At 44.7% G+C, this 25093-nt stretch overlaps 1 protein-coding gene across 1 annotated transcript in view; it reads left to right on the forward strand.

Moving 5' to 3' along the window:
* Positions 1–550: 550 nt before the first annotated feature.
* Positions 551–25093, forward strand: part of alg14 (ALG14 UDP-N-acetylglucosaminyltransferase subunit) — a 101786-nt gene continuing 77243 nt past the window's right edge. The window contains exons 1-2 of the mRNA XM_060829950.1: positions 551–1127; positions 6084–6235. Coding sequence (XP_060685933.1) covers positions 983–1127; positions 6084–6235 — 297 coding nt within the window. The 5' untranslated portion in view covers positions 551–982. The remainder of the gene's footprint in view (positions 1128–6083; positions 6236–25093) is intronic.

The raw sequence follows: 25093 nt of genomic DNA on the forward strand, positions 1-25093 counted from the left end.
TTCCCTTGAAATAGAAACAGAGACGTCACAGAAAAGTCAGAGATGGGCCAGGTGAAGGTGAATCATGATTGGAATGTGAGCACCTCCCCATCTGTTGCACTCCCTTCCTGCTGAGTGCAGAGATGAACTCACTATGGAACTGTACCATCCAACCCCTCCACCTGGAACTGAGTGTCTTAAAGGGACCTCCACTTGGGTCACATGGTTTCAGCTGGCGCGAACGTCACTTGGTAAGAGAGAGAGAGAGCTGGGTTACCCTCAGCAACATCAGGACCAGAAAGTGAGTCATTCATTGGCACTTTCAGGTTTCCATGCGGAGAAACAAACGCCAACATCCCTGCCCCAATTCAGGTCCTTTTAACCACCAGCGACAGCAGAGCATTCCGCTAAACAACCTTGTGAACTAATTCGGAATTTCAAAGTGTGCAGGGGAGGTGCCGAGTGCGGCTGCGCGGGATTCGATAGCCCGCTGTGATTGAGATCCTAGGTGCGGCTGCGCAGATTTTGATTGACAGTGGTGGTCGGCCTGCCGAGTGCGGCTGCGCGGGATTGGATTGGCCGCAGTGACTGTCCTGCTGATAGCCGGGATTGAGATACCGGGTGCGGCTGCGCAAGGCTTGATCAATGCCGACCTGGCGATTGCGGGTGCGCGGGACTTGATTGACAGTGGTGAACGACCTGCCGAGTGCGGCTGCGCGGGACTTGATTGACGTGGTGATCGAGCTGCCGAGTGCGGCTGCACGGGAGTTGATTGACAGTCGTGGTCGTGCTGCCGAGTGCGGCTGCGCGGGACTTGATTGACCGTGGCGATCGAGCTGCCGAGTGCGGCTGCGCAGGACTTGATTGCACGAGCTAAGTGCGGCTGCGCGGCACTTGATTGCACGAGCTGCCGAGTGCGGCTGTGCGGGACTTGATTGACAGTGATGGTCAAGCAGCCGAGTGCGGCTGCGCGGGACTTGATTGACAGTCAATCCTGGGCTCAATGGGTTTGAGCTGCGGAGTTGCTGTTGTACTATTCACTCTCGGCTGTATTCTTATTGCCAGAATTTTCCTGGTACTCGGGAGAAATGGAGCTCCCAAAGTGGGCAGGCGCGGCTCCGCCAGTGTGCTGGTGGTGCTCGGTTCCGGTAAGTTAATTTCGGAGGCAGGGTAAGATCAGTGGCGGCTGTGGCTCTCCATGTTTGTAAAGGAAAAGGGGACCCCGGAAGTCAGTTAAGTTTCTGCAGAAGAAAACATCACATCAAATGTAGAACTTGCAGATAGTTGCATGCCAATGAAACTGACATATGACAATTACATGCTGCAAAAGACATTTAGTCTTCGTATTGTTGGAATATGCCATTGTTACTTGCAATTAATTTCAGAAATGAGTGTGCAGCACAATCTTGGATATTGCATAGAGATGGCCAGGGATTTTGGCACTTCTGCAGATAGTCCCCAGATTCTAACGAACAGAGTATCAGACTATATTGATACTACATTTACAAATGTCAATTGTTTAGCTAACAAATTATCTTCGGTATAGGTTTTCATAGCTATAGTTAAATTGCAAGTAAGTACTAGGTGTATCACTGCTATTTGAAGACAAATAACGAAGTATAATATAACTCCCTTTCTCTATTCTGCCTCTTTTGTTTCCCAAGCTTTGACAAATTTTACTTGTGGGTAATAATCAACTTTTATGGTTCAGATCATGAACATCATTGCGTGTCCCCATTCTTATTGCAGCTCTCTAAATTCACTGCATCATGTTTCTCTTCTCCTCCTCTCCCATGACTCAGTTTTAAATAAAAGTAAATGAGCTTCTTATTTCTGTAGATTTATTGGACACCAAAAGAATAATGAAACTGATGAAGAATTTTAGGATATCATGTGGCATTCCCCAAAACAAATATTCTGTTTGTCAAATCATAACCTTTATCCTAGTCATGATTAGTATTTTAGAAGGTTTTAATCTTCTGCCATGTGTAATTCTTCAGATTTAAACAGTATGTTGCTCTCATTCACTCACTCTATTTTAACATATGTTTTATAATTTAATGTCCCCCTTTTTTTTGTAAATATATTAGCAAATTTTTTTAACTTTACAAACATATTGATTTTTAACATGTCAGCAGAATAAAAAGAAAAAAAACACAAATTACAATACAACTATTATCCACTAACTACTAACCTACTCTATAATACAAAGCAAACCTTAACACTGTGCAAGGCAAAAAGAAAAAAGAAAAGCAAAAAAAACCACACAATACCGAGCAGCTATGCACGGCGCAAATCTCCCAAACAAAGGAACGGGAGCATTGTATGTAAACATATTAACTCGGGAGACCCCCTCCAGGGCCCAGGGCTTGACAAATCTAATCATCCTGGTTAAACGAATGCCATAGTTAAGGTAACTGACAAATCTATATCCAAATAACTCACGTAGGGCTGCCATGTCTTATAAAAATTGTCTGTTGTGTGGTGGACCATGTTTGTGAAAAAGTCCAAGGGAATGTGCTCCATAATTAATTTCCGCCATCCCAGCAAGCCCGACGGGTTCTCAGACACCCAATTCATCAGAATGTTCTTCCGTGCACAGTATGCAAGAATATTAAATAGTTTCTTCCTATGCCTGTCTAAAGATGGTAAATTCGGTAGACCTAAGAGGAGAGATATTGGGTCCTGATGAAGGGCTTATGCTCGAAACGTCGAATTCTCTATTCCTGAGATGCCGCCTGGCCTGCTGTGCTTTGACCAGCAACACATTTTCAGCTACTTTGACTTCAGTCCTCAATACCCTCCCTATCTCTCCCGCCACAGCGCTCCAAAAAAAAAGGAGCCTGTGGCATGTCCAGGAGCAATGGGTAAGAGTCCCTACACTTATTTTACATTTGGGGCACACTGACGGTGCCCCTTTTTTAACCTTTGCCAGATGGTCCAGTGCCAGATGAACCCTGTGCAGAACTTTTAACTGCGTAGCACATGTCATATTACAGATTGAGATCCTTTGAGTATTCTCCCATATCTCCCATGTTTCAGAAGAGATCTCCACTCCCAGCTCTTGCTCCCAAACCTCACATAACCGGTTAATATCCTGCCAGGCCCTGCCACCCAGCAGGCGTTAGAGGGCACTAACTGAAAGGGTGCTTGTGGAGCGTAGCAACAACCTCTCTGTTTCGGGCTTATAGGGCTTAGTGAGAAGCGTAGTCGTCTTCTGGATGAAATCCCTAACCTGAAAAAACGGAAAGGTCTCTGCTGGGTAACCCGTATTTGAGGCTCAGTTGCTCAAAAGACATCATAACCTCCTCTTCAAACAAGTCCCCCAAACTAGAAACTCCTCTTGCTGCCCATAGTTTGAACCCTGAGTCCATCGTCCCTGGTCGGAACCCTGGCATACCAACTATAGGCGTAAGTGGCGAAGTCTTGAATAAACAGCCCTGACTCTAGACGCATTGCCCTCCATGCATCAATGTCCCATTTCTTAACTAGGGTCTGTCCCTGAAAACAATATTCCCAAATGTGTCCTGGCATCATCCAGCTGTACCTCACCACCTTGACCCTTCTGCTATCTGCAAGTTGCCTTGCAGCTTGTCTTGCATCTAAGACTGAGCAAAGATTTTCCTCTAGTTCAACATTAAGAAGAGTCTTTCCCTTGCTATCAACTCCTGCCCTCTCCCTGAGATCTGACTGAACTTGAATGAAATAGTATCCCCAACTTCCTGAATGAGAGCAGATTTTCTCCATCTCCCTAATGCCTTCATTCCAAATGATCACTGTAGCCGCGACAAGCTCTGCATTCCTCCATTATCTCTTTATTCTCTAGGGCATCCCTTACTTTAATCTCGCTTTCATTATTGATTGTGCTTTAATCTTCATATTTGGTAGTTCAAACCACTCTACTTTGTCTACCTTTGAAATAAAAATAATAAGCATGTTTTGTATAGTGCCATCTTTGCCAAAGAATTATTCGCCTACTCATTTTGTAGCCAATGAAGTCCAGGATAGTGAAGAAGGCATTTGATATGCTTTCCTTTATTGGTCAGAGTATTGAGTACAAAGGTTGGGAGGTCATGTTGCGCCTGTACAGGACATTGGTTAGGCCACCATTGGAATATTGCATGTAATTCTGGTCTCCTTCCTATCGGAAAGATTAGATTAGATTCCCTACAGTATGGAAACAGGCCCTTCGACCCAACAAGTCCACACCGACCCTCCGAAGAGTAACCCACCCAGACCCGTTCCCCACATATACAATGCACCTAACAAAATGAGCAATTTAGCATGGCTAAATTCACCTGACTTGTACATCTTTGTGATTGTGGGAGGAAACCCATGCAGACACGGGGAGAATGTGTAAACTCCACACAGACAGTCACCCAAGGCTGGAATCGAACCTAGGTCCCTGGTGCTATGAGGCAGCAGTGCTAACCACTGAGCCACTGTGCTGCCTTATTTTTAAACTGCACATCTTTGGACTGTGGGAAGAAACCCACACAAACTTGGAGAATGTGCAAACCCCACACAGACAGTTGCCTGAGGCTGGAATTAAACCTGGGTCCCTGATGCTGTAAGGCAAAAGTGCTAACCACTGAGCCATCAAAATCCCAAATGTTGGAAGGTTTGAGATGTTGTGAAACTTGAAAGGGTTCAGAAAAGATTTACAAGGAAGTTGCCAGGGTTGGAGGATTTGAGCTTTAGGGAGAGGCTGAACAGGCTGGGGCTGTTTTCCCTGGAGTGTCGGAGGCTGAGGGGTGACCTTATGGGGGTTTACAAAATTATGAGGGGCATGGATAGGATAAATAGACAAAGTCTTTTCCCTGGGGTCGGGGAGTCCAGAGCTCAAGGGCATAGGTTTACGGTGAGCGGGGAAAGATATAAAAGGGACCTAAGGGGCAACTTTTTCACACAAAGGGCGTTATGGGTATGGAATGAGTTGCCAGAGGAAGTGCTGTTACAATTGCAACATTTAAAGAGGCATTTGGATGTGTATATGAATAGGGAAGGTTTGGAGGGATATGGGCTGGGTACTGGCAGGTGGGACTTGATTGGGTTGGGATATCTGGTTGGCATGGATGAGATGGACCGAAGGGTCTGTTTCCATGCTGTACATCTTTGACTTGGTCACGTTCTAATGCAAGAATCCCAGCAGCTGACGAGTGTAATGCAAGCTTCCACAAGAGGGCAATATGAATAGCATGATGATTTGTTGATTGAGGGATAAACTTGGGAGATGACTCCTGCTTACTCTTTTCTTGAAATAGTGACAGGGGATCTTTTGTACCCGCTGACAGGGCAGCTCAAACCTTCCAACAGCAGCAACAACCTTGTAAATCTTCTCTGAACCTTTTAAAGTTTAGCAACATTTTTCCTATAGCAGGGAGACAGTATTCTAAAAGTGGCCGAACCAGTGTTCTGTGCAGCCAACAACATGACATCCTAACTCCTATACTCAATGCCAAAAAATGGAGCAGGAGAGTCGACGTTTCGAGCATAAGCTCTTCATCAGGAATATGGTGGGGGGCCCAAGGGTACTGCAGAGTACAGGTATCTTCTTTAACACGATGGTTGCATTCTTGTGCAACTGTGCATTCTAGAAAAATCCCCGTTTAGAAACGGTGTTTAGAGTGTTGGCAATGTAATTGTGTTACACCCAACGCATGTTTTAAAAGTTTGCACTTTGACAAATTGGCACACTGCTTCTCACCACGTTATAGCAAATTCACGTTAACGAAACGCGTGTTGTAACAGAACAACCCCTAAGGGCTTAGAATATAGATGAGGAGAAATATTTTTGAGGGTTGTGAATCTGTGGAATTCTTCACCACAGATGGCTGTTGATGCTGGACTGTTAAATATAATTCAATGCTGAGGTGGGCAGGTTTTGAATCAGAACTGGAATCTACGGTTCCTGGGGGAATTAGCAGCGAAATGGAATTAAGCATTGTCATATCAGCCATGATATCATTTAATGACAGAGCAGATTGATGGGCTGATTGGCCTCCATCTGCTCCGATGGCCTTATGATTGAACAATGGCAAAGCTAATTGATTATGACTAGTTGACCTGGAAATGTGTTTCATGCCTGATTTCTCTTCACTCAGGGGGACACACAACAGAAATTCTCAGGCTGATGGACAGCCTCTCTGATTCATATGTCCCCAGGCATTATGTCATTGCTAACACGGACAAGATGAGTGAAGAGAAAGTTTGCATCCTTGAGGCATCCAGAACCAAAGGAAATACTGACCCTCAGGTAAGTGTAAACAATTGATGGCAGGGTGGGAGTGGGGGGGGCACAGTGCCTCCGTGGTTAGCACTGATGCCTCAATGTCAGTGACCAGCCTCAGGCGACTGTCTGTGTCCAGTTTGCACGTTCTCCCTGTGTCTGCATAGGTTTCCTCCGGGTGTTCCAGTTTCCTCCCACAGTCCAAAGATGTGCAGTTTAGGTGGATTGGTAATGCTAATTTGCCATAGTGTCCAGGGTTGTGCAGGCTAGGGGGGTTAGCTATGGGAAATCCAAGGTTACCAATACATGGTGTGTCCAGGTGGGATGCTCTTTGGAGTGTCAGTGCGGACTTGCCAGGCTAAATGGCCTGCCTCTGCACTGTAGGGATTCTGTGGTGATTCTATGATTTGTTGGCGATATGATCGTCAACTGTTCCAGCGACTTATTTTGCAGTTTTTCTTTAAACATACTGATGAGACCTCTCCAGTTGTGAGGGAGTTCATTGTCTCTGGAAAGATTAGTTGGATGTTTACAAGAATGGATGTTGGAACAGAAAAGGGTGGCAGTTGGCAGCTGGTCAGTTAGCAGATGATACCAAAATTGGAGGTGTAGTGGACAGCGAAGAAGGTTACCTCGGATTACAACAGGATCTTGATCAGATGGGCCAGTGGGCTGAGAAGTGGCAGTTGGAGTTTATTTAGATAAATGTGAGGTACTGCATTTTGGGGAAGCAAATCTTAGCAGGACTTATGCACTTAATGGTAAGGTCCTAGGGAATGTTGCTGAACAAAGAGACCTTGGAGTGCAGGTTCATAGCTCCTTGAAAGTGGAGTTGCAGGTAGATAGGATAGTGAAGAAGGCATTTGGTATGCTTTCCTTTATTGGTCAGAGTATTGAGTACAGGACATTGGTTAGGCCACTGCTGGAATATTGTGTGCAATTCTGGTCTCCTTCCTATCGGAAAGATGTTGTGAAACTTGAAAGGGTTCAGAAAAGATTTACAAGGATGTTGCCATGGTTGGAGGAATTGAGCTATAGGGAGACGCTGAATAGGCCTGGGGCTGTTTTCGCTGGAGTGGAAGGGTTAGGAGGGATATGGGCCGGGTGCTGGCAAATAAATGGGACTAGATTGGGTTAGGACATCTGGTCAGCATGGATGAGTTGGTCTGTTTCCATGCTGTACACCTCTACACTCGATCTGGGGAGAGAATAGGCATGTTCATCTTGTGGTAAGAGATAGTCAGGAATGTTTCTCTGTTAAAGTACCAACAAAAAACTGGCATGTGGGACCTTTGCTGGAGACTTCATTGATGTTAGCTTCCTTGCCTGCTGTGAATGGGGAGGCAGATGGGGAATTAGAAAGGGACCCAAGGGGAAATCTTTTCACACGGGATTGTGTGTGTACGGGATGAGCTGTCAGAGGAAGTGGTTGAGGCTGGTACAATTACAGCATTTAAAAGGCATCTGGATGGGTACATGAATAGGAAGGGTTTGGAGGGATATATGCCAAGTGCTGGCAGGTGGAACCAGATTGGGTTGGGCTATCTGGTCGGTATGGACAGGTTGGACCGAAGGGTCTGATTCCGTGCTGTACATCTTTATGACTCTATTACTCTATGGCATGGCCATAATGGTTTCTGGAGCTTTCTTCTGACTGACTTGAGCATTTTTAGAGCAAACGCACAGATTTTCTGCTCCTGGATATTTCTCTCTCAAGCCAATTAGAACTTTATCTCCCAGGATCTGATTGAAACGAGGACACAACTCTTCAGTTTCAGCAAGATTTATGTAGACAGTATCTCTTAACTCGAGATTAGAGCTTCCACTTTCTTCCAGCCTTCCTCCTCCTTATAATACTCTTCCATTATTAGTACGTTAGTGGTATTAACCCCATCTCCCTGCAGCTAAGGCATATATTTTAATTTGTTTTCTAGGGTCTAACTTGCTTTACTTTGTGTTTAAATATTTAGGCTGATGAGGCAAGGGTGTACATGTTGAATGGTAGCCCCCTCAGCATGTACAGGGGATCAAAGGCACCTTGGTGTGCAGTTCCACAAATTATTGAAAACAGTAGGAGAAGTTGATCAGATGGTTAAGAAGATCTGTGGGATCCTTGTCTTCAGTGATTAATGGTGCTGTCAACATTTTCTAATTAAGTGTTGTTAGAGTACATGGGACTTGAACCTGGGCTTCCTGACTCTGGGTAGAAACACTACCACTGTATGAGATGTTAACTCGGCCACAGTTGGAGTACTGTGTGCAGTTCTGATCGCTACACTCAAGGGAGGATGTGATTGCATTGGTGAGGGAGCTGAAGCGGTTCCCCGGGATTTTGCCTGGGCTGGAGTAGATCAGCTAATGAGAGAGACTGGCTAGGCTGTGCTTGTTTTCCCAAACGGGCAAAGGGGGATCTGAGTGGGGGATATAGACTTTCCCCTGAGTAAAGGGATCCATAACCAGGAACATAAGGACCAGAAATTGATAGAATTACAGGGTGATAATTCCCTGCGGGACACTCTGATCCATTCCCTAGTGACACCTTCCCCTACTACTGCTGAAGGTGTAAAACCTGTCAGTAAGTTTGCTTCCTTCCTCCTCACTATCCAAGGGCCCAAACACACCTTTCTGGTGAAGCAATGCTTTATCTGCACTTCACTCACTCTACAGTCATAGAGATGTACAGCATGGAGACAGACGCTTCAGTCCAACCCGCCCATGCAGACCAGATATCCCAACCCAATCTAGTCCTACCTACCAGCACCCGGCCCATATCCCTCCAAACCCTTCCTATTCATATACCCATCCAAATGCCTCTTAAATGTTGCAATTGTACCAGCCTCCTCCACATCCTCTGGCAGCTCATTCCATACACGTACCATACTCTGCATGAAAAAGTTACCCCTTAGGTCTCTTTTATATCTTTCCCCTCTCGCCCTAAACCTATGACCTCTAGTTCTGGATTCCCCCACTCCAGGGAAAAGACTTTGTCTATTTATCCTATTCATGCCCCTCCATGATTTTGTAAACCTCTACAAGGTCACCCTTCAGCCTCCGACGCTCCAGGGAGAACAGCCCCAGCCTGTTCAGCCTCTCCTATAGCTCAAATCCTCCAACTCTGACAACATCCTTGTAAATCTTTTCTGAACCCTTTCAAGTTTCACAACATCTTTCCGATAGGAAGGAGACCAGAATTGCATGTAATATTCCAATAGTGGCCTAACCAATGTCCTGTACAGCCACAACATGACCTCCTAACTCCTATACTCCATATTCTGACCAATAAAGGAAAGCATACCAAATGCCGCCTTCACTATCCTATCTACCTGTGACTCCACTTTCAAGGAGCTATGAACCTGCACTCCAAGGTCTCTTTGTTGAGCAACACTCCCTAGGACCCTACCATTAAGTGTATAAGTCCTGCGAAGATTTGCTTTCCCAAAATGCAGCACCTCGCATGTATCTGAGTCCACCTGCTACTTCTTAGCCCATTGGCTCATCTGGTCAAGATCCCATTGTAATCTGAGGTAACCCTCTTCACTGTCCACTACACCTCCAATTCTGATGTCATCTGCAAACTTACTAACTATACCTTTTATGCTCACATCCAAATCATTTGTATAAATGAAAACGTAGTGGACCCAGCACATGGAGTATAATGTGGACAAGTGTGAGGTGATACACTTTGGTCGGAGTAACCGGAATGCAAAGTATTGGGCTAATGATAAGATTCTTGGGAGTGCAGATGAGCAGAGAGATCTCGGTGTCCATGTACACAGGTCCCTGAAAGTTGCCACCCAGATTGACAGGGGTTGTTAAGAAGGCATACAGTGTTTTGACCTTTATTAACAGAGGGATTGAGTTCTGGAACCAGGAGGTTATGCTGCAGCTGTACAAAGCTCTGGTACAGCTTTCCTTTATTGGAGTATTGGTCACCGCATTATAAGAAGGATGTGGAAGCTTTGGAAAGGGTGTAGAGGGGATTTACTAGGATGTTGCCTGGTATGGAAGGAATGTCTTACAAGGAAAGGCTGAGGGCCTTGAGGCTGTTCTCGTTAGAGAGAAGAAGGTTGAGAGGTGACGTAATAGAGACATACAAGATAATCAGAGGGTTCGACAGGGTGGACAGGGAGACCCTTTTTCCAAGTATGGGAATAGTAAACACGAGGGGACACAACTTTAAAGTGAGGAGAGATAGGTATAAGACAGATGTCAGAGGTAGTTTCTTTACTTAGAGAGTAGTAAGGGTATGGAATGCTTTGCCTGCAATGGTAGTAGATTCGACCAGTTTAAGTGCATTTAAGTCGCCATTGGACAGGCGTATGGATGTACATGGAATAGTGTAGGTGGGAGGGGCTTCAGATTAGCATGACAGGGCAGCGCAGCATCGAGGGCCGAAGGGCCTGTACTACGCTGTAATGTTCTATGTTCAATGATCCTTGTGGCACTCCACTGGTCACAGGCCTCCAGTCTGAAAAACAACCCACCACCACCACCCTCTGTCTTCTACCCTTGAGCCAGTTCTCATATACCCATCCAAATCCTTTTAAATGTTCTCCCAGTATTCCATGAGATCTAATCTTGCTAACCAGTCTATCCAGTCTCCTGCATTCCCAGAACTACTTTTAAGTCACATTCTCAAGATAACATAAGGTTTTATAACAAAAGGTGACATCTCAACTCGGACAATGCATTAAAGGTGTGAGGTCAGAGTTTGTCTGTATCCCAATCTTGAGTCAGACTGGTTCTATTTCCAAAGTGGAATTTACAAAATGTTACACGTATTGACTGTTTGCATTGACTGCCTGCAGATTGTGCAGTTTTTGAGCAAAATGGAATATATCTGCAAATACAAATTCACAAACTGGGAGAAAGTGAGGACTGCAGATCAGAGTCGAAGAGTGTAATGCTGGAAAAGCACAGCAGGTCAGGCAGCATCCGAGGAGCAGGAGAGTTGTGTATCAGGCATAAGGCATTCATCAGGAATGAGGCTTGTGGGCCAAGGGGCTGAGAGGTAAATGTGAGGGAGGTGGGCTGGGAATGCGATAGGTAGATGAATTAGGGAGTGATGGTGATGGGTTGGAGTGGAGGGTAGAGTGGATCATTGGGAAGGAGGATAGATATGTAGTACAGTTCAAGAGGACGGTGTCGAGTTGGAAGGTTGGGACTGGGATAAGGTGGGGGGAGGGGAAATTGGGAACCTGGTGAAATCCACAGTGATTCAGAGAACATCTCTGCAACACCCCCACCAACCAATCCCACGGCCCTGCAGCTGAACCCTTTAACTCCCCTTCCACTCTGACAAGGATCTGCAAGTCCTGGGCCTCCTCCATTGTCAAACCTAATCACCCAACAACTGGAGGAAGAATGCCTCACCTTCCGCCTTGGGATCCTCCAACCACAGGAGATTTCACTAGTTTCCTCACTTCCCCTTATCCCAGTTCCAACCTGCCCTCTTGAACCTGTCCATCTTCCTTCCCACCTGTTATGTTCCACCCTCCTCTCCAACCTGTCACTTTCACCCCAACTTTCATCTACCTATCACACTCCCGGCAGCTTAACCCTGACCACTTATCCCTTAGCCCCCTTGGCCCACAAGCCTAATTTCTGATGAAGAACTTGTGCCTGAAACATTGACTCTCCTCCTTGTATTCTGCCTGATCAGCTGTGCTTTTCCAGCACCATTGTGGGATCCTTGACTTTACTAGTCAAGGCATTGACGGTACTGTCAATGTTTTTTAATTAACTTGTTCAGAAGTGTTGTTGGAGTATGTGGGACTTGAACCCCAGGCTTTCTGACTCAGGAGTAGAAACACTATGGGCTGTATGAGATATTAACTCGGCCACAGTTGGTGTACTGTGTGCAGTCCTGGTTGCTACGCTCCAGGAAGGATGTGAAATGCAGACTGGGTGACCGCTTTGGGGAAAATCTACATTCTGTCCGCAAAAAAGACCCTGAGCTTCCAGTTGTCTGCCACTCCAACACACCACCCTGTTCCCTGGCCAATATCACTGTCTCAGGCTTGCTGCTGTGCTCCAGTGAAGCTCAGTGCCAGCTGGAAGAACAGCATCTCATTTTCAGCTTGGGGATCCTGCAGCCTTCAGGACTCTATATCGAGTTCTACAATTTTAGGGATTGAACTTCTCCCATGTCCTTACCTCAACCCATTCCACACACCAGCTCTTGTTATTACACAACCATTAGTCTCAGTAGCTACTCATTCTCCGATGCTGATCATTATTCATTCCTTTGTCTGTCCAACTGTTCTTCTGTCTCTTGGGGCTCTATCCTCACCTGTCATTTACTCCTTACCCCCTCCCCTCACCCTGTCTGCTGAACAAAAAAAAAACATTTTCCTAGCTACCATCAGTTCAGAGGAAGGGTCACTGGATCTGAAACGTTAACTCTGATTTCTGTCCATAAATGCCGCCCGACTTGTTGAGCTTTTCTAGCAATGTCTGGTTTTGCTTGTGACATGGGCAGGAGGTTTAAAGCATAAATTGAAGGTTTTCATCCAATGCATGCTGCTTATCTAGAACTCAAGGCCTGAAAAGATTTTAGAAGCAGGAACTGTCATATCATTTACAAACAATTTAGCTGAACCCTTGAAACGCCACAGAGTACAAGACAATGGGCCAAGTGCTGAAAAATGGGCTGATACTAAGTAGGCGCTTGATGACTGACATGATTAATTCTGTGCTGTAGAACTCTATAACCCCTTGTGAAGTGTTTGGAATAGCACACTATCCTTTTCCAATCCAAACAAATCTAGAATAGTAGATAATGGAAATCAGAAACAGAAACAAAAACAAACAGTTCTGAAGCAGGATCAGTCGATCTGAAACATTAACTCTACAGGTACTGCCAGACGTGCTGAGTTTTCCCAGCAATTTCTGTTTTTGATCCTTTTTCCAGTTTCGGTGTTTCTATGCTCAGGGATAATTCGGTGAATTACCACGAGATGGCAGCAGAGTTGACAATACTGTGGTTCAAAGCTTGAGGCAGGAGTTCCCCCTGCTTGAACAGTGAATGTGTTTCACTTATTGAATTCATCCTGTGACTGGGTTCACTGATTAGAACAGCCAGTCTCTAGATCACAAGGTAAAGAATGCATGGGGTCTCTCCGTAACCTGGCAACTTAGTAAACATAAAAGGCACAAACATTTCTGATGACTATCTTTTTGATTCTTTCACTGGGGTGTGAATGTCGCTGACAATTGATGGTCCATCTGTAATTCCAGGTGGTAATGGTGAGGAGCCGCCTTGGAACAGCTGCAGTGCCCTGGTACAGGCACACCCTCAATTCTGTTGGTGAAGGAGTTTGAGGATTTTTATGCAATGATGGTGAAAGAATGGAGATCTAGTTCTGGGTCAGGATGGTGTGTGTCTGGAAGGGACCTTTCACCTGACTGTATGTTCCCATGCATCTGCTGCACTTGTCCTTCTAAACAGACAAGAGGAAGACTGGACAAATTGTTACAGCACACCATTGTTACCATGCGTCCATGGTAGTGAGGGAAGTCAATTTTTTCAGATGATAGGATGCCAATGAAGTGGGCTGCTTTTTCCCAGGTAGAAGCGAGCTGAAGGTACACTCCTCTAGGAAAGAGGGGCATATTCCATCACATTCTTGATTTGGGGAGGCAGTGGCCTAGTGGAATTATCACTGGGCTATTAATCCAAAGATCAGGCTAATGTTCTAGGGACCCAGGTTCGAATCCCGCCATGGCAAATGGTGGAATTTGAATTGATTTTGAAAAAATGTCTACAGTGAGGAGTCTACTGATGACCATGGAACCATTGTCAATTGTCAGAATTCTGCCTCTCTCACCCTTGCAGGCTGAGTGTTCCAGATTCCTACTACTCTCTGGGTGAAAATTTGTTTTCCTCATATCTCTAAACCCCCTGCGCTTTACCTTCAGTTGATGCCCCTTGGTGATTGATCCCTCCACTAAGGGAGAAGTTCCTTCCCGTCTATGTCCCTCATGATTTTATACATCTCAGTCATGACCCACCCAGTCTCCTATACTCTAAGGAAAAGTTCTCCAATCTAATCTCTCTTTGTAACGAAAGCACTCGAGCCCTGGCAGCATCCTGGTAAATCTTCTCTGCACCCTTCAGTGCAATCCATCCATCCTACAATGTGGATTCCAGACCCACATACCATACTTTAGCTATGGCCTAACCATCATTCTATACAGTTCCAGTGTTGTCTCCCTGCACTTAAACTCTGTGTCTCCACAATGGCCTGATAGCCCCAACAGTGACCCCTATGGGATACTGATCCAGTCACAAAAACATCTCTTGACCATCAATCTCTACTTCCTGACACTCAGCCAATTTTGGATCCAATTAGTCAAGTGTTTTTGGATCCAATGGGCTGTTGACCTTCATGATCAGTATCCTCTCTGGGATCTCCTGTGTGGTTCACGAGGTTGATCCAGGAGTTGACTGGGTTGGCTTATGAAGGGAGACAGAGTAGACTGGGATTATATTCATTGGAATTCAGAAAAATTAGGGTGGGTCTTATAGAAACATTAAAAAAATTATGAAGTGAATAGATAAACTAGAAGTCGAGGGGATGTTTCCACTGACAGGTGAAACTAGGATAAGAAGACATAGCCTCAAAATGAGGCGGAGCAGATTTAGGACTGGATTGAGAAGGAACTTCTTCACTAGAGTGTTGTGAATCTAAGGAATTCTCTGCCCATTGAAGTAGTTGACACAACTTCAGTAAGTGTTTTTTAAAGCTAAGATTTTTTTTGAACAGTAAAGGAATTAAGGGATACGGTGAGAGTGTGGGTAAGTGGAGCCGAGTTCACAAAAAAAATCAGCCACGATCTTATTTAGATTAGATTACTTACAGCATGAAAACAGGCCCTTCGGCCCAACAAGTCCACACCGACCCTCCGAAGAGCAACCCACCCAGACCCATTCCCCTACATTTACCCCTTCACCTAACACTATGGTCAATTTAGCATGGGCAATTCACCTAACCTGCACGTTTTTGGATTGTGCAAGGAAACCGGAGCACCTGGAGGAAACCCACGCAGACACGGGGAGAATGTGCAAACTCCACACAGACAGTTGTCTGAGGCAGGAATTGAACCCGCATCTCTAGCGCTGTGAAGCAGCAGCACTCACCGCTGTGCCACTGTGCCGGAGTGTGCTTGAAGGGCCAGATGGCCTACTCCTCCTAGTTCCGATGCTCCTAACAAAATCCATGCTAAAGTCCAAGTCGACGACATCAATGTATTGTCCTCATCTGCACATTTGATCATCTCTTTGAATTTTTCAATCAAGTTGCTCAGACCTGGCCTCCCCCTAACGAAACCATGTTGGCCGCTCGTGATTAGTCCAGGTGGTAAAAGCAAACAAAGGCCCCTTAATAACTGCTTTGCCCTCTCTCTGGATTCGAATGATTGATAACATAATTGCCTGTTTTTAGCAGTGTTTCTTTCATCTTGTATGTTGTAAATTGCCTCTGAGTTGGCAGGACCTGTACAATAGGTATGGAATTTCCCTACATCTCCAGTTTCTTGTTTGATTGCCAGTTTCCAAGTCACAATTGTGAGGAAGAACCATGTTAAGAAATTGTAGAATGACAGGTTTTAGGCTAAGGAATGTCAGAGACTTGGTTTAAGTTGTGAAGACAGAACTAAGTTTGTTTAAGAGAGCAGTTTAACTATTCCATGAATCAAATCTCACATTGAAGGCTGATTACTGTATTAATTTCTCTTTATGATTTGTTTCCTTGCAAATAAATTTGATTGAGTTTAGCCTGTACATTGTGAACTGCCAGGCATTTATTGGTAAAGATAGAGAGTATAGACGTGTTTGTTTTGCTGAAGCTGACATTAGTGAGACTGCACATGGAGGACTGTGTAAAACTACTATGTAAAATGTTTGCTTCCTTCCCTGAGGAGGGTGGTAATTGCATTGGAGGCAGCTAAGAGGTGGTTCATTAGATTGATTGCAGAGATGAAGGGTTCATCTTCTGAAGATAAACTGAGCAGTTTTGTCCTACCCTCTCTGAAGTTTAGAAGAATGAGAGAGGATGTAATTGACGGATATAAGAGTTGGAGAAGTTTATAAGAGATAGGATTCATAATCATCTGGAGAGGAATAAGTTGATTAGGGATAGTCGACACGGTTTTGTGAAGGGTAGGTCGAACCTCACAAACCTTACTGAGTTATTTGAGAAAGTCACCAAGCAGGTGGGTGAGGGTAAAGCAGTTGATATGTTGTATATGCATTTCAGTAAGGCATTTGATAACGTTTCCCCACGGTAGGCTATTGCACAAAATACGGAGGCATGGGATTGAAGGTGATTTCAGGGTTTGGATCAGAAATTGGCCAGATTAGAGCAGTGCTGGAAAAGCACAGCAGGTCAGGCAGCATCAGAGGAGCAGGAAAATTGACGTTTGGGCAAAAGCTCTTCATCAGGAATGAGCATCCTGATGAAGGGCTTTTGTCCAAAATGTCGATTTTCCTGCTTCTCTGATGCTGCCTGACCTGCTGTGCTTTTCCAGCACCGCTCTAATCTAGACTGCTTTTTTCCAGCATGTGCAGTCCTCACTTTTGCCCTGTTCAGAAATTGGCCAGCTGAAAGAAGACAGAAGGTGGTGGTTGTTGGGAAAGGTCCATGTTGGCGCTCAGTTACTAGTGGTGTACCACAGGATCTGTTTTGGGGCCACTGCTGTTTGTCATTTTTACAAAAGACCTGGTTGAGATGTAGAAGGTTGAGTTAGTACATTTGCAGACTGCACTAAGGTCGGTGGAGTTGTGAATAGTGCTGAGGGATGTTGCAGGCTACAGAGGGACATTAGTAAGCTGCTGAGCTGGGCGCTGAGGTGGCAAATGGAGTTTAGTGTGGAAAGGTGTGAGATGATTCACTTTGGAAGCACCAACAGGAATGCAGAGTACTGGGTTCATGGTAAGTTCTTGGTAGCATAGATGAGCAGAGGGATCTGAGTCCATGTACATAGATCCCTGAAAGTTGCCACCCAGATTGACTGACAGGGTTGTTAAGAAGGCATACAGTGTTTTGGCCTTTATTAATAGAGGGATTGAGTTCTGGAACCAGCAGGTTATGCTACAGCTGTACAAAACTCTGGTGCAGCCACATTTGGAGTATTGTGTACAGTTCTGGTCACCACATTATAAGAAGGACGTGGAAGCTTTGGAAAGGGTGCAGAGGAGATTTACTGGGATGTTGCCTGGTATGGAGGAAAAGTCTTATGAAGAAAGGCTGAGGTACTTGAGGCTGTTTTGATTAGAGAGAAGGTTGACTTAATTGAGACATATAATCAGAGGGTTAGGTGGCACAGTGAGAGCCTTTTTCCTTGGATGATGATGGCTAGCACAAGGGAACATAGCTTTAAACTGAGGAGTGATATAGGACAGATATCAGAGGCAGTTTCTTTACTCAGAGTACTAGGGACATGGAACACACTGCCTCTAGCAGTGGTAGATTCGCCAACTTTAAGGGCATTTAAATAGTCATTAGATAGGCATATGGATGAAAATGGAGGTGTGCAGATTGGTTCCATAGGTCGGTGCAACATAGAGGGCTGAAAGGCCTGTTCTGCGCTGTACTGCACATTGAGAAGTATGAAGAGGCGATAGAGAAATTTTTAGTTAACAACAGGTTGAAGGGTCATGGAGAGCAGACAGGAAAGTGGAGTTGAGGCCGAGATGAGATCAGCCAGAATTGTGTCAAATGACGGAGCAGGCTTGAGGGGCTGAATGGAATATCACTGGGAAAGCCCTGCAAGGTGTGTTGGGAAAGAGGAGATGTTAAATCTGTTAGACAGTGCCCCGTTCATTTCAGCTCCCAGGCAATTCAGTATCGGTTTTTGGGGTTGCCTTGTGCCTGTGGACGCCAGTAAAGTGTGTTGGGAAAGAGTCTGAACTGGATCAAGGTGTGATATTTGGTGTCAGTCTAATCAACAGACTTGAGTGGAACCAAAATCTTTACCCCCCCCCCAAAAAAAACAGTACCCAGGGCATATCCTTATGAGAATGTTTGTTTGTCTCGGTCGCAGGTTAGCTACTTTTGTGCCCATAAATCATCTACAAATTTGGTTAGCTGGAAGGGAATATCTGTGAGATGAAGGCATTGTGGTCATTCCAGTGCTATGCAGCTATAAAGAAGGAATGCTAGATCAGCCAAGGTGAAGCATGTGGTCAGGGGAACTGGGATTTCAAGTATGTCTGTGTGTCCCTTGGCCACAATGTGAAACCATGAATTGCTTCAAGCAGTGCCAAGCAGAAACCAGCCTGAAAGTCATTACCAATCCCTTTTCCTGCCAACTGTAAGACTGCAGATAAGTGTAAATCGCACATTAATCCTGTTTAATTGTATGGCAGGCAGTGGCCATTCACTGGAAATTTGTTTGAGTCCAGATACATTTTTTAAAAAATGATGTCTTGGCACAGGGGTAGTGTCCCTAACTCTGGGCCAGAAAGCCCATGTTCAAGTCATGGCTTTGCTGCAGGTGTGTTACAACAAGTCCCACAGGTCGATGAAGAAAACCCCATGAATGAAAACAGATTGAGGTCTTGTGGAAGCACTGGCAGTGCTATTACCTCTGGACCAGAAGGTCTGAGTTCAAGTCTCACCTGCCAGAAGTGGGTTGTATCAAGTCTGAGCAGGTTGATGTGGAGTTGATTTTTTTAATACTGAAAGCAGACTATAACTCTGTGCGTCAGGCTAGGAGGTGCATACCTTTAATAGGTCACTCTTGATAAAAGTATAAAAGATTGACTCGGGTTCTACTCTTCACTTACTGTGTTTTGGAATAGAATGTACAATATTAAAGCAAGGACTGGTAACACACATGTGCACTGACTCTCTCATGCTCACCTTTTAATCTCCCTTCACCTGAAAACTACATGTATATAAAATATCCATGAGTAAACCTTTCATCTCCAAATTCAAGACGACAGTGGAATAGGCCCCTGAGTCAGAGTACTTCTTTATCCTTTTTTTTGTTGTTTTCTTTTTTTTTCCCTCTCTACTTACTCCATTCCTCTTTGGTGGTGGAGAGTTGAGCCAGCACAGACTCAGTGGGCATGCAGCCTTAAGGTAGCCCAGCAGGGGCTCCCTGCTTTAGAAACACTGCAGTGCTAAACTTTTTTGCCTTTTATTTCTTTACTTTTCTAATTTGGACCTGAGATTACGTCCCTAGGTATCTTCATATCCTAAGATGGCACCGGAATTTGCGACTTTGCCCACTTTTCGGTGTACTCATCTTCCCCTGTACTTGAGTACGTGTGATAATAAACCTAATTCTAATTTCTTGGGCCAGTGAATAAGGAGGAAGTTTCTCTCTTTAACTGTTTGGTTGCAGTTTAATCAGCCACACACTAAAATTGCATTGCATTTTTCTGCTTCTGATGCATGTTTTTCAAATGGAACCAAATAATTTCTGAACTGTGCTCTGTTAACGAACTGATGGCAGGTCAGAAGTACACAGTATCACTCCTGGAATACTTCGTTTAAAACAAACCGTGTCAAATTTGCCCGTCCAAAGCAATCAAGTCATGCTGTGTCACTATAATCTCTTCATCTATTCAGGTTGCTTTATCTCCCATGTTGTTTTTTACATAAAAAATGGATTCTGAAAGTATGCTTCCACCTATATGTTATAGGTTTACTTCCATAACACTCGGAGTGAAAATAAATTAGGCTTAGAAGCATTGTATAAAGAGATCAGAGCATAGAGATGTAACAGTCCCTATTATAAACTTGTACATCACTTCTGTATTAGTGCACTTAAAGTCATAGAGATGTACAGCATTGAAACAGACCATTCGGTTCAACCCGTCCATCCCAACCTAATCTAGTCCCACCTGCCAGCACCTGGCCCATATCCCTCCAAACCCTTCCTATTCTTATACCAAATGCCTCTTAAATGTTGCAATATACGTTTCACCCTCTGTGAGGAAAATGTTGCCCCTTAGGTCTCTTATATGTTTCCCCTCACCCTAAACTTATGCCCTCTAGTTCTGGACTCCCCGACCCCAGGGAAAAGACTTTGCCTATTTATCCTATCCATGCCCCTCATAATTTTGTAAACCTCTATAAGGTCACCCCTCAGTCTCCGACGCTCCAGGGAAAACAGCCCCAGCCTTGTCAGCCTCTCCCTATAGCTCAAATCCTCCAACCCTGGCAACATCTTTGGAAATCTTTTCTGAGCCCTTTCACGTTTCACAACATCTTTCTGATGGGAAGGAGACTAGAACTGCATGCAATATTCTAACAGTGGCCTAACCAATGTCCTGTACAGCTGCAACATAACCTCCCAACTCCTGTACTCAATAGTCTGACCAGTAAAGGAAAGCCTTCTTCACTATTCTATTTACCTGCGACTCCACTTTCAAGGAGCTGTGAACCTGCACTCCAAGGTCTCTTTGTTCAGCAACATTCCCTAGGACCTTACCATTGAGTGTATAGGTCCTGCTATTGTTATGTCAAATTATTAATTTGTCATTTAAATTGTAAATACCTGTGCTGTAATTGCTTCTTTTTGCCAGTGATGTGGCTGCAGTACCAGAGTGAGAATTTAATCGTAGACAGTCCTTGTTTTAAGTCATCCTGCTCAATGTCATTTTGTTTTAACATTATTTTATAGCTGAGGCTCCTCGCATTACATTCACAGTCCCAGTTTGATCTTGTTGCTTCACCAAACCCCGGAGACCTACCCATGACTTGACCTCCCAGAATGACCCTCCTCTGGCTTACACTGAGTCTCCCCAGCCCCTTCAAAACATCGAAGCCACAGGCTGCTCATGAAGGTGGTTCAAAACTTTACTGAATGCTTCCATCTAGTGGTGGAAGTTGGTCAGAGCAAGAGGTCTGAAGCTATCTGGCACTGACCGGCTTCTGCCACTAGATGGAGAAAGGTCCATCTAAAAATGATGTGGAGGTGCCATGTTGGATTGGGGGTGGCCAAGGTCAGAAGTCACATGACACCAGATTAGAGTCCAACAGGTTGATTTGAAATCGATGAAGGGGCAACGTTCCGAAAGCTTGTGATGTCAATAAGTTGTTGGCTTATTACCTGGTGTCATCTGACTTCTGACCTCCCCTAAAAATGCAGGCATCTACTTTTTCATATTTATTTGAGAGTCTTTTTTTATTAATTTGTGGGATGTGAACATTGCTAGCTCGAACCATCTTGAATTGCCCTTGAGAAGGTGATGGCAAGCAGCTGTCTCGTTAAACTGCAGCAGTTTTTAGGGTGTTGCTAATCCCACAGCACTGTTTGAGACGATGTTCCAGGATTTTGACCGAGTGACCCTGAAGGAACGGCGATGATATTTCCAAGTTTGGATGAGAAATGGCTGGAGAGAAACTAGGCAATGGTGGTGTTCCCAAGTACAGAATAATCTCGATAATCTAAACGAGATGGGCGGGGAGTATTTTGTTCGGATAATTGATTCGATCGTAAACAAAGGAAACATTTATGGGATTTTGAGATCTTGTTTGGATAATCCAAAATTCAGATAATAGAGGTTATTCTATACGTGCTGCACTTGTGCTTCTCTGTGGTTGTGGGTCTGGAAGGTGCAATTAAAGGAGCCTCGCTAAATTGTTGCAGCAGACCTTGTAGATGGCACACACTGCTGCCACTGTGTGCAGTGAAGAAGACATTTGTTTCGGGCAATAATGTGGTGCTGAACTAGCTTAGACCTGGATGGTGTCGAGTTTCTTGAGTGCAGTTGGTGCTGCATCCATCCAGGCAATCCTAGAAATCGTAGAATCCCTACAGTGTAGAAACAGGCCATTTGGCCCACTACATCCACTTCGAACCTCCGAAGACTAACCCACCCAGACCCATTCCCCTATCCGATTACCTTACATTTACCCCTGACTAATGCACCTAGCCAACACATCGCTGAGCACTGTGGGCAGTCTAGCATGGCCAATTCACCTAACCTGCACATCTTTGGACTGTGGGAGGAAACCCATACAGACACATGGAGAATGTCTGTGTGGAGTTTGCACAGTTGCCCAAGGCCGGAATCAAATCCAGGTCCCTGGCGATGTGAAAAAGCAGTGCTAACCACTGAGCCATCGTGACATAAGTTTGGAGTATTCCATCATGTTCCTGATTTGTAGATGATAGACAAGCTTTGGGGAGTCAGGAGGTGAGTTACTTGCCACAGAAATCCTAACCTTTCATCTTCTGTTCAAGCCACGTTATTTACATGGCTGATGTAGTTATGTTTCCAGTCAATGGTTACCCCAGGATATTTAGTGATGTGTTTTGTTTTAAAAGTATTTCAGATAGGAATACACAGCGCTGCACATTATTTCAATTTCTGCGTTATTTTGTTCTGTCTACAATAATATTACAAGGATCTGACTTTAGCATTGATGGGCACCAATGATTCATTTAAAAACCATTTCACCTAATGCCATGATTTGAACAAACACATCCACAAGTTTAAATGAGGCAACCATTTTGCATACACAGTGCCTGTCAAATGAGGGCTCCGGGGGAAAAAAGCTATCCGTTCATAAAAACTCAGCTGTTGTGAGGCAGGAAACCTATTTTCTCCCAATCTAGTTTCTATATCCAAACCCACAACAATATGGTTGCTTCATAAACTTCCTCTGGAATGGGCTACAGGGTAGACCACTTGGTTTTGCCAAACCAGAATACAGTAGACAGTCCTGGGGGTGTATCCATACCAGATGGGTTGTAGCATTTGAAGATGGACTCATTGCCAACACCCAGATGGGGAGTTAGGGGTGGGTAACAAATGCCAGCCTTGCCAGCAGCAGGAAAGAGTGAAGATGAAGTAATTGGGGGTGGAGGGGGAGAGAAAGAGCAGGTCATTGGTTTTTGGTAAGTGACGTGGTAGAAAGATTGACTCTTCCTGGAAGTTGGGAGCTTTTCCAGCCCCTGTGTTTGGCTTCAAAATGGGATCTCTGAGAGGGTCACACCCAAGCGGCGACCATTCCCAGGTATGTGGGAGGTGGTTCTGGGTGGAGCAGGTTGGCAGAAGAGAATTAGGAATCGGTTTTATTGTCAAAAACACAGAAGTACTGTGAGAAGTGTGCAATGTCACCACACATCTATGTACAAATCTTAGGCACTAAAATGGATTAGATACAAAAATAGGAAAATAAAGAGAAAAGCTAAAAGCAAGAAGTAACAGGATTGAGGGCAGATCGGTGGATGTGATCTACAGGTATATGGACTTCAGACAAGGTTCCTCCTGGGAGACTGGTTAGCAAGGTTTGATCTCATGGAATACAGGGAGAACTAGCTATTTGGATGCAGAACTGGCTCAAAGGTAGAAGACTGAGGGTGGTGGTAGAGGGTTGCCTTTCAGACTGGAGGCCTGTGACCAGTGGAGTGCCACAAGGATCGGTGCTGGGTTCACTACTTTTTGTCACTTATGATAAATGATTTGGATGTGAACATAGAATGTGTAGTTAGTAAGTTTGCAGATGACACCAAAATTGGAGGTCTAGTGGACAGTAAAAAAGGTTACCTTAGATTACAACAGGATCTTGACCAGATGAGCCAATGGGCTAAGAGGTGGCAGATGGAGTTTAATTTTGATAAATGTGAGGTGCTGCGTTTTGGAAAGGCAAATCAGAGCAGGACTTGCACACTTAATAGTAAGGTGCTGGTGTTGCTGAACAAAGAGATATTGGGGTGCAGGTTCACAGTTCCTTGAAAGTGGCACTGCAGGCAGATAGGATAGTAAAGAAAGCATTTGGCATGCTTTCCTTTATTGGTCAGAGCACTAGGAAAGGTTTAGAGGGATAAGGGTCAAGTGCTGGCGAATGGGACGAGATGAGGTTAGGATATCTTATTGGTATGGATGAGTTGGACCGAAGGGTCTGTTTCCATGCTGTACATCTTGATGACTACTACATTTCAATTCTACATGGTATGAATTAGGGAAGGGGGTCCAGAGGATGGCACTACTCGTTCAGAAAACGCACCACTTGTAAAGAGGATTTGGAGCTGGATTATATTTCATGGGCAGGATATGCTGAGGTCCCATCGGGATTTACAGAAGTGGACACGAGTTCGGAATGTTTCTTCGCTGGGATTTGATATCATTTGTTGTATTCGAACCCAGTCAGCTTGTGTTACAGCAAAATGTCCCTGAGTGATGGCTGATGGACCAAGTTTTGTTTTCCATGCTGATGTGGAAGGTACCTGCTTTGCCACTGCTCCCTTCCTAAAACTATCACTCGGCTTCTTTTCGAATAAGCCGTAGCTTTCCAGGGCATTCCCTGGAGGTTTGACAGAAAGAAGGGCGTTTTGTTTTTGTCCCTATTTTGAAGATTTTAAAATGAAAAGCCTGTGAGTTGCTCTAGCTGTCACGTTGTTGGGTTCGTAATTCTCCCAGCTCTTGCTTTTGTGAACAGGCGCATTCTTCATGAAATGGAGCTTGAACTGTGTTTGTCTTTTTGCCCAAGAATAGGCATGGGTGGAAAATAACATCTTTGGAAATTGAAAGGAAGGTTGGAGGGGCTCAAAGTGGTTTGGTGTTTGGAAAGGGGAATTGTGGCCTGTCTCACTGTCCCTACCTGATCCATAAACAGGTCGTGCAAATATTTTTTAATCAACATGTTTTAAAAATACACAGAAATCAGTGCAGCTGTGACAGCATCAGCTGTAAGATGGTCTTTGGAGACCGTATTCTGGAAGACACTATGATCTGAATGGCTGGGTGGGAGTGACGGATGGGTGGGTCGGACTGCCTGTTGTTTATGTCTTAACCCTTTATCACATCCAGATTGTTTGATCAAATAACCCAGGCTTGTGATCCTTCAACCACGTGTAAGATCACCATTATACCAGCAGGAGCCACCGTCATTTTCCCGCAGGGTTGATGTATGAAAAGAG

Source organism: Hemiscyllium ocellatum, chromosome 9 (assembly GCF_020745735.1).
Source record: "Hemiscyllium ocellatum isolate sHemOce1 chromosome 9, sHemOce1.pat.X.cur, whole genome shotgun sequence".
Classification (NCBI taxonomy): Eukaryota; Metazoa; Chordata; class Chondrichthyes; order Orectolobiformes; family Hemiscylliidae; genus Hemiscyllium; species Hemiscyllium ocellatum.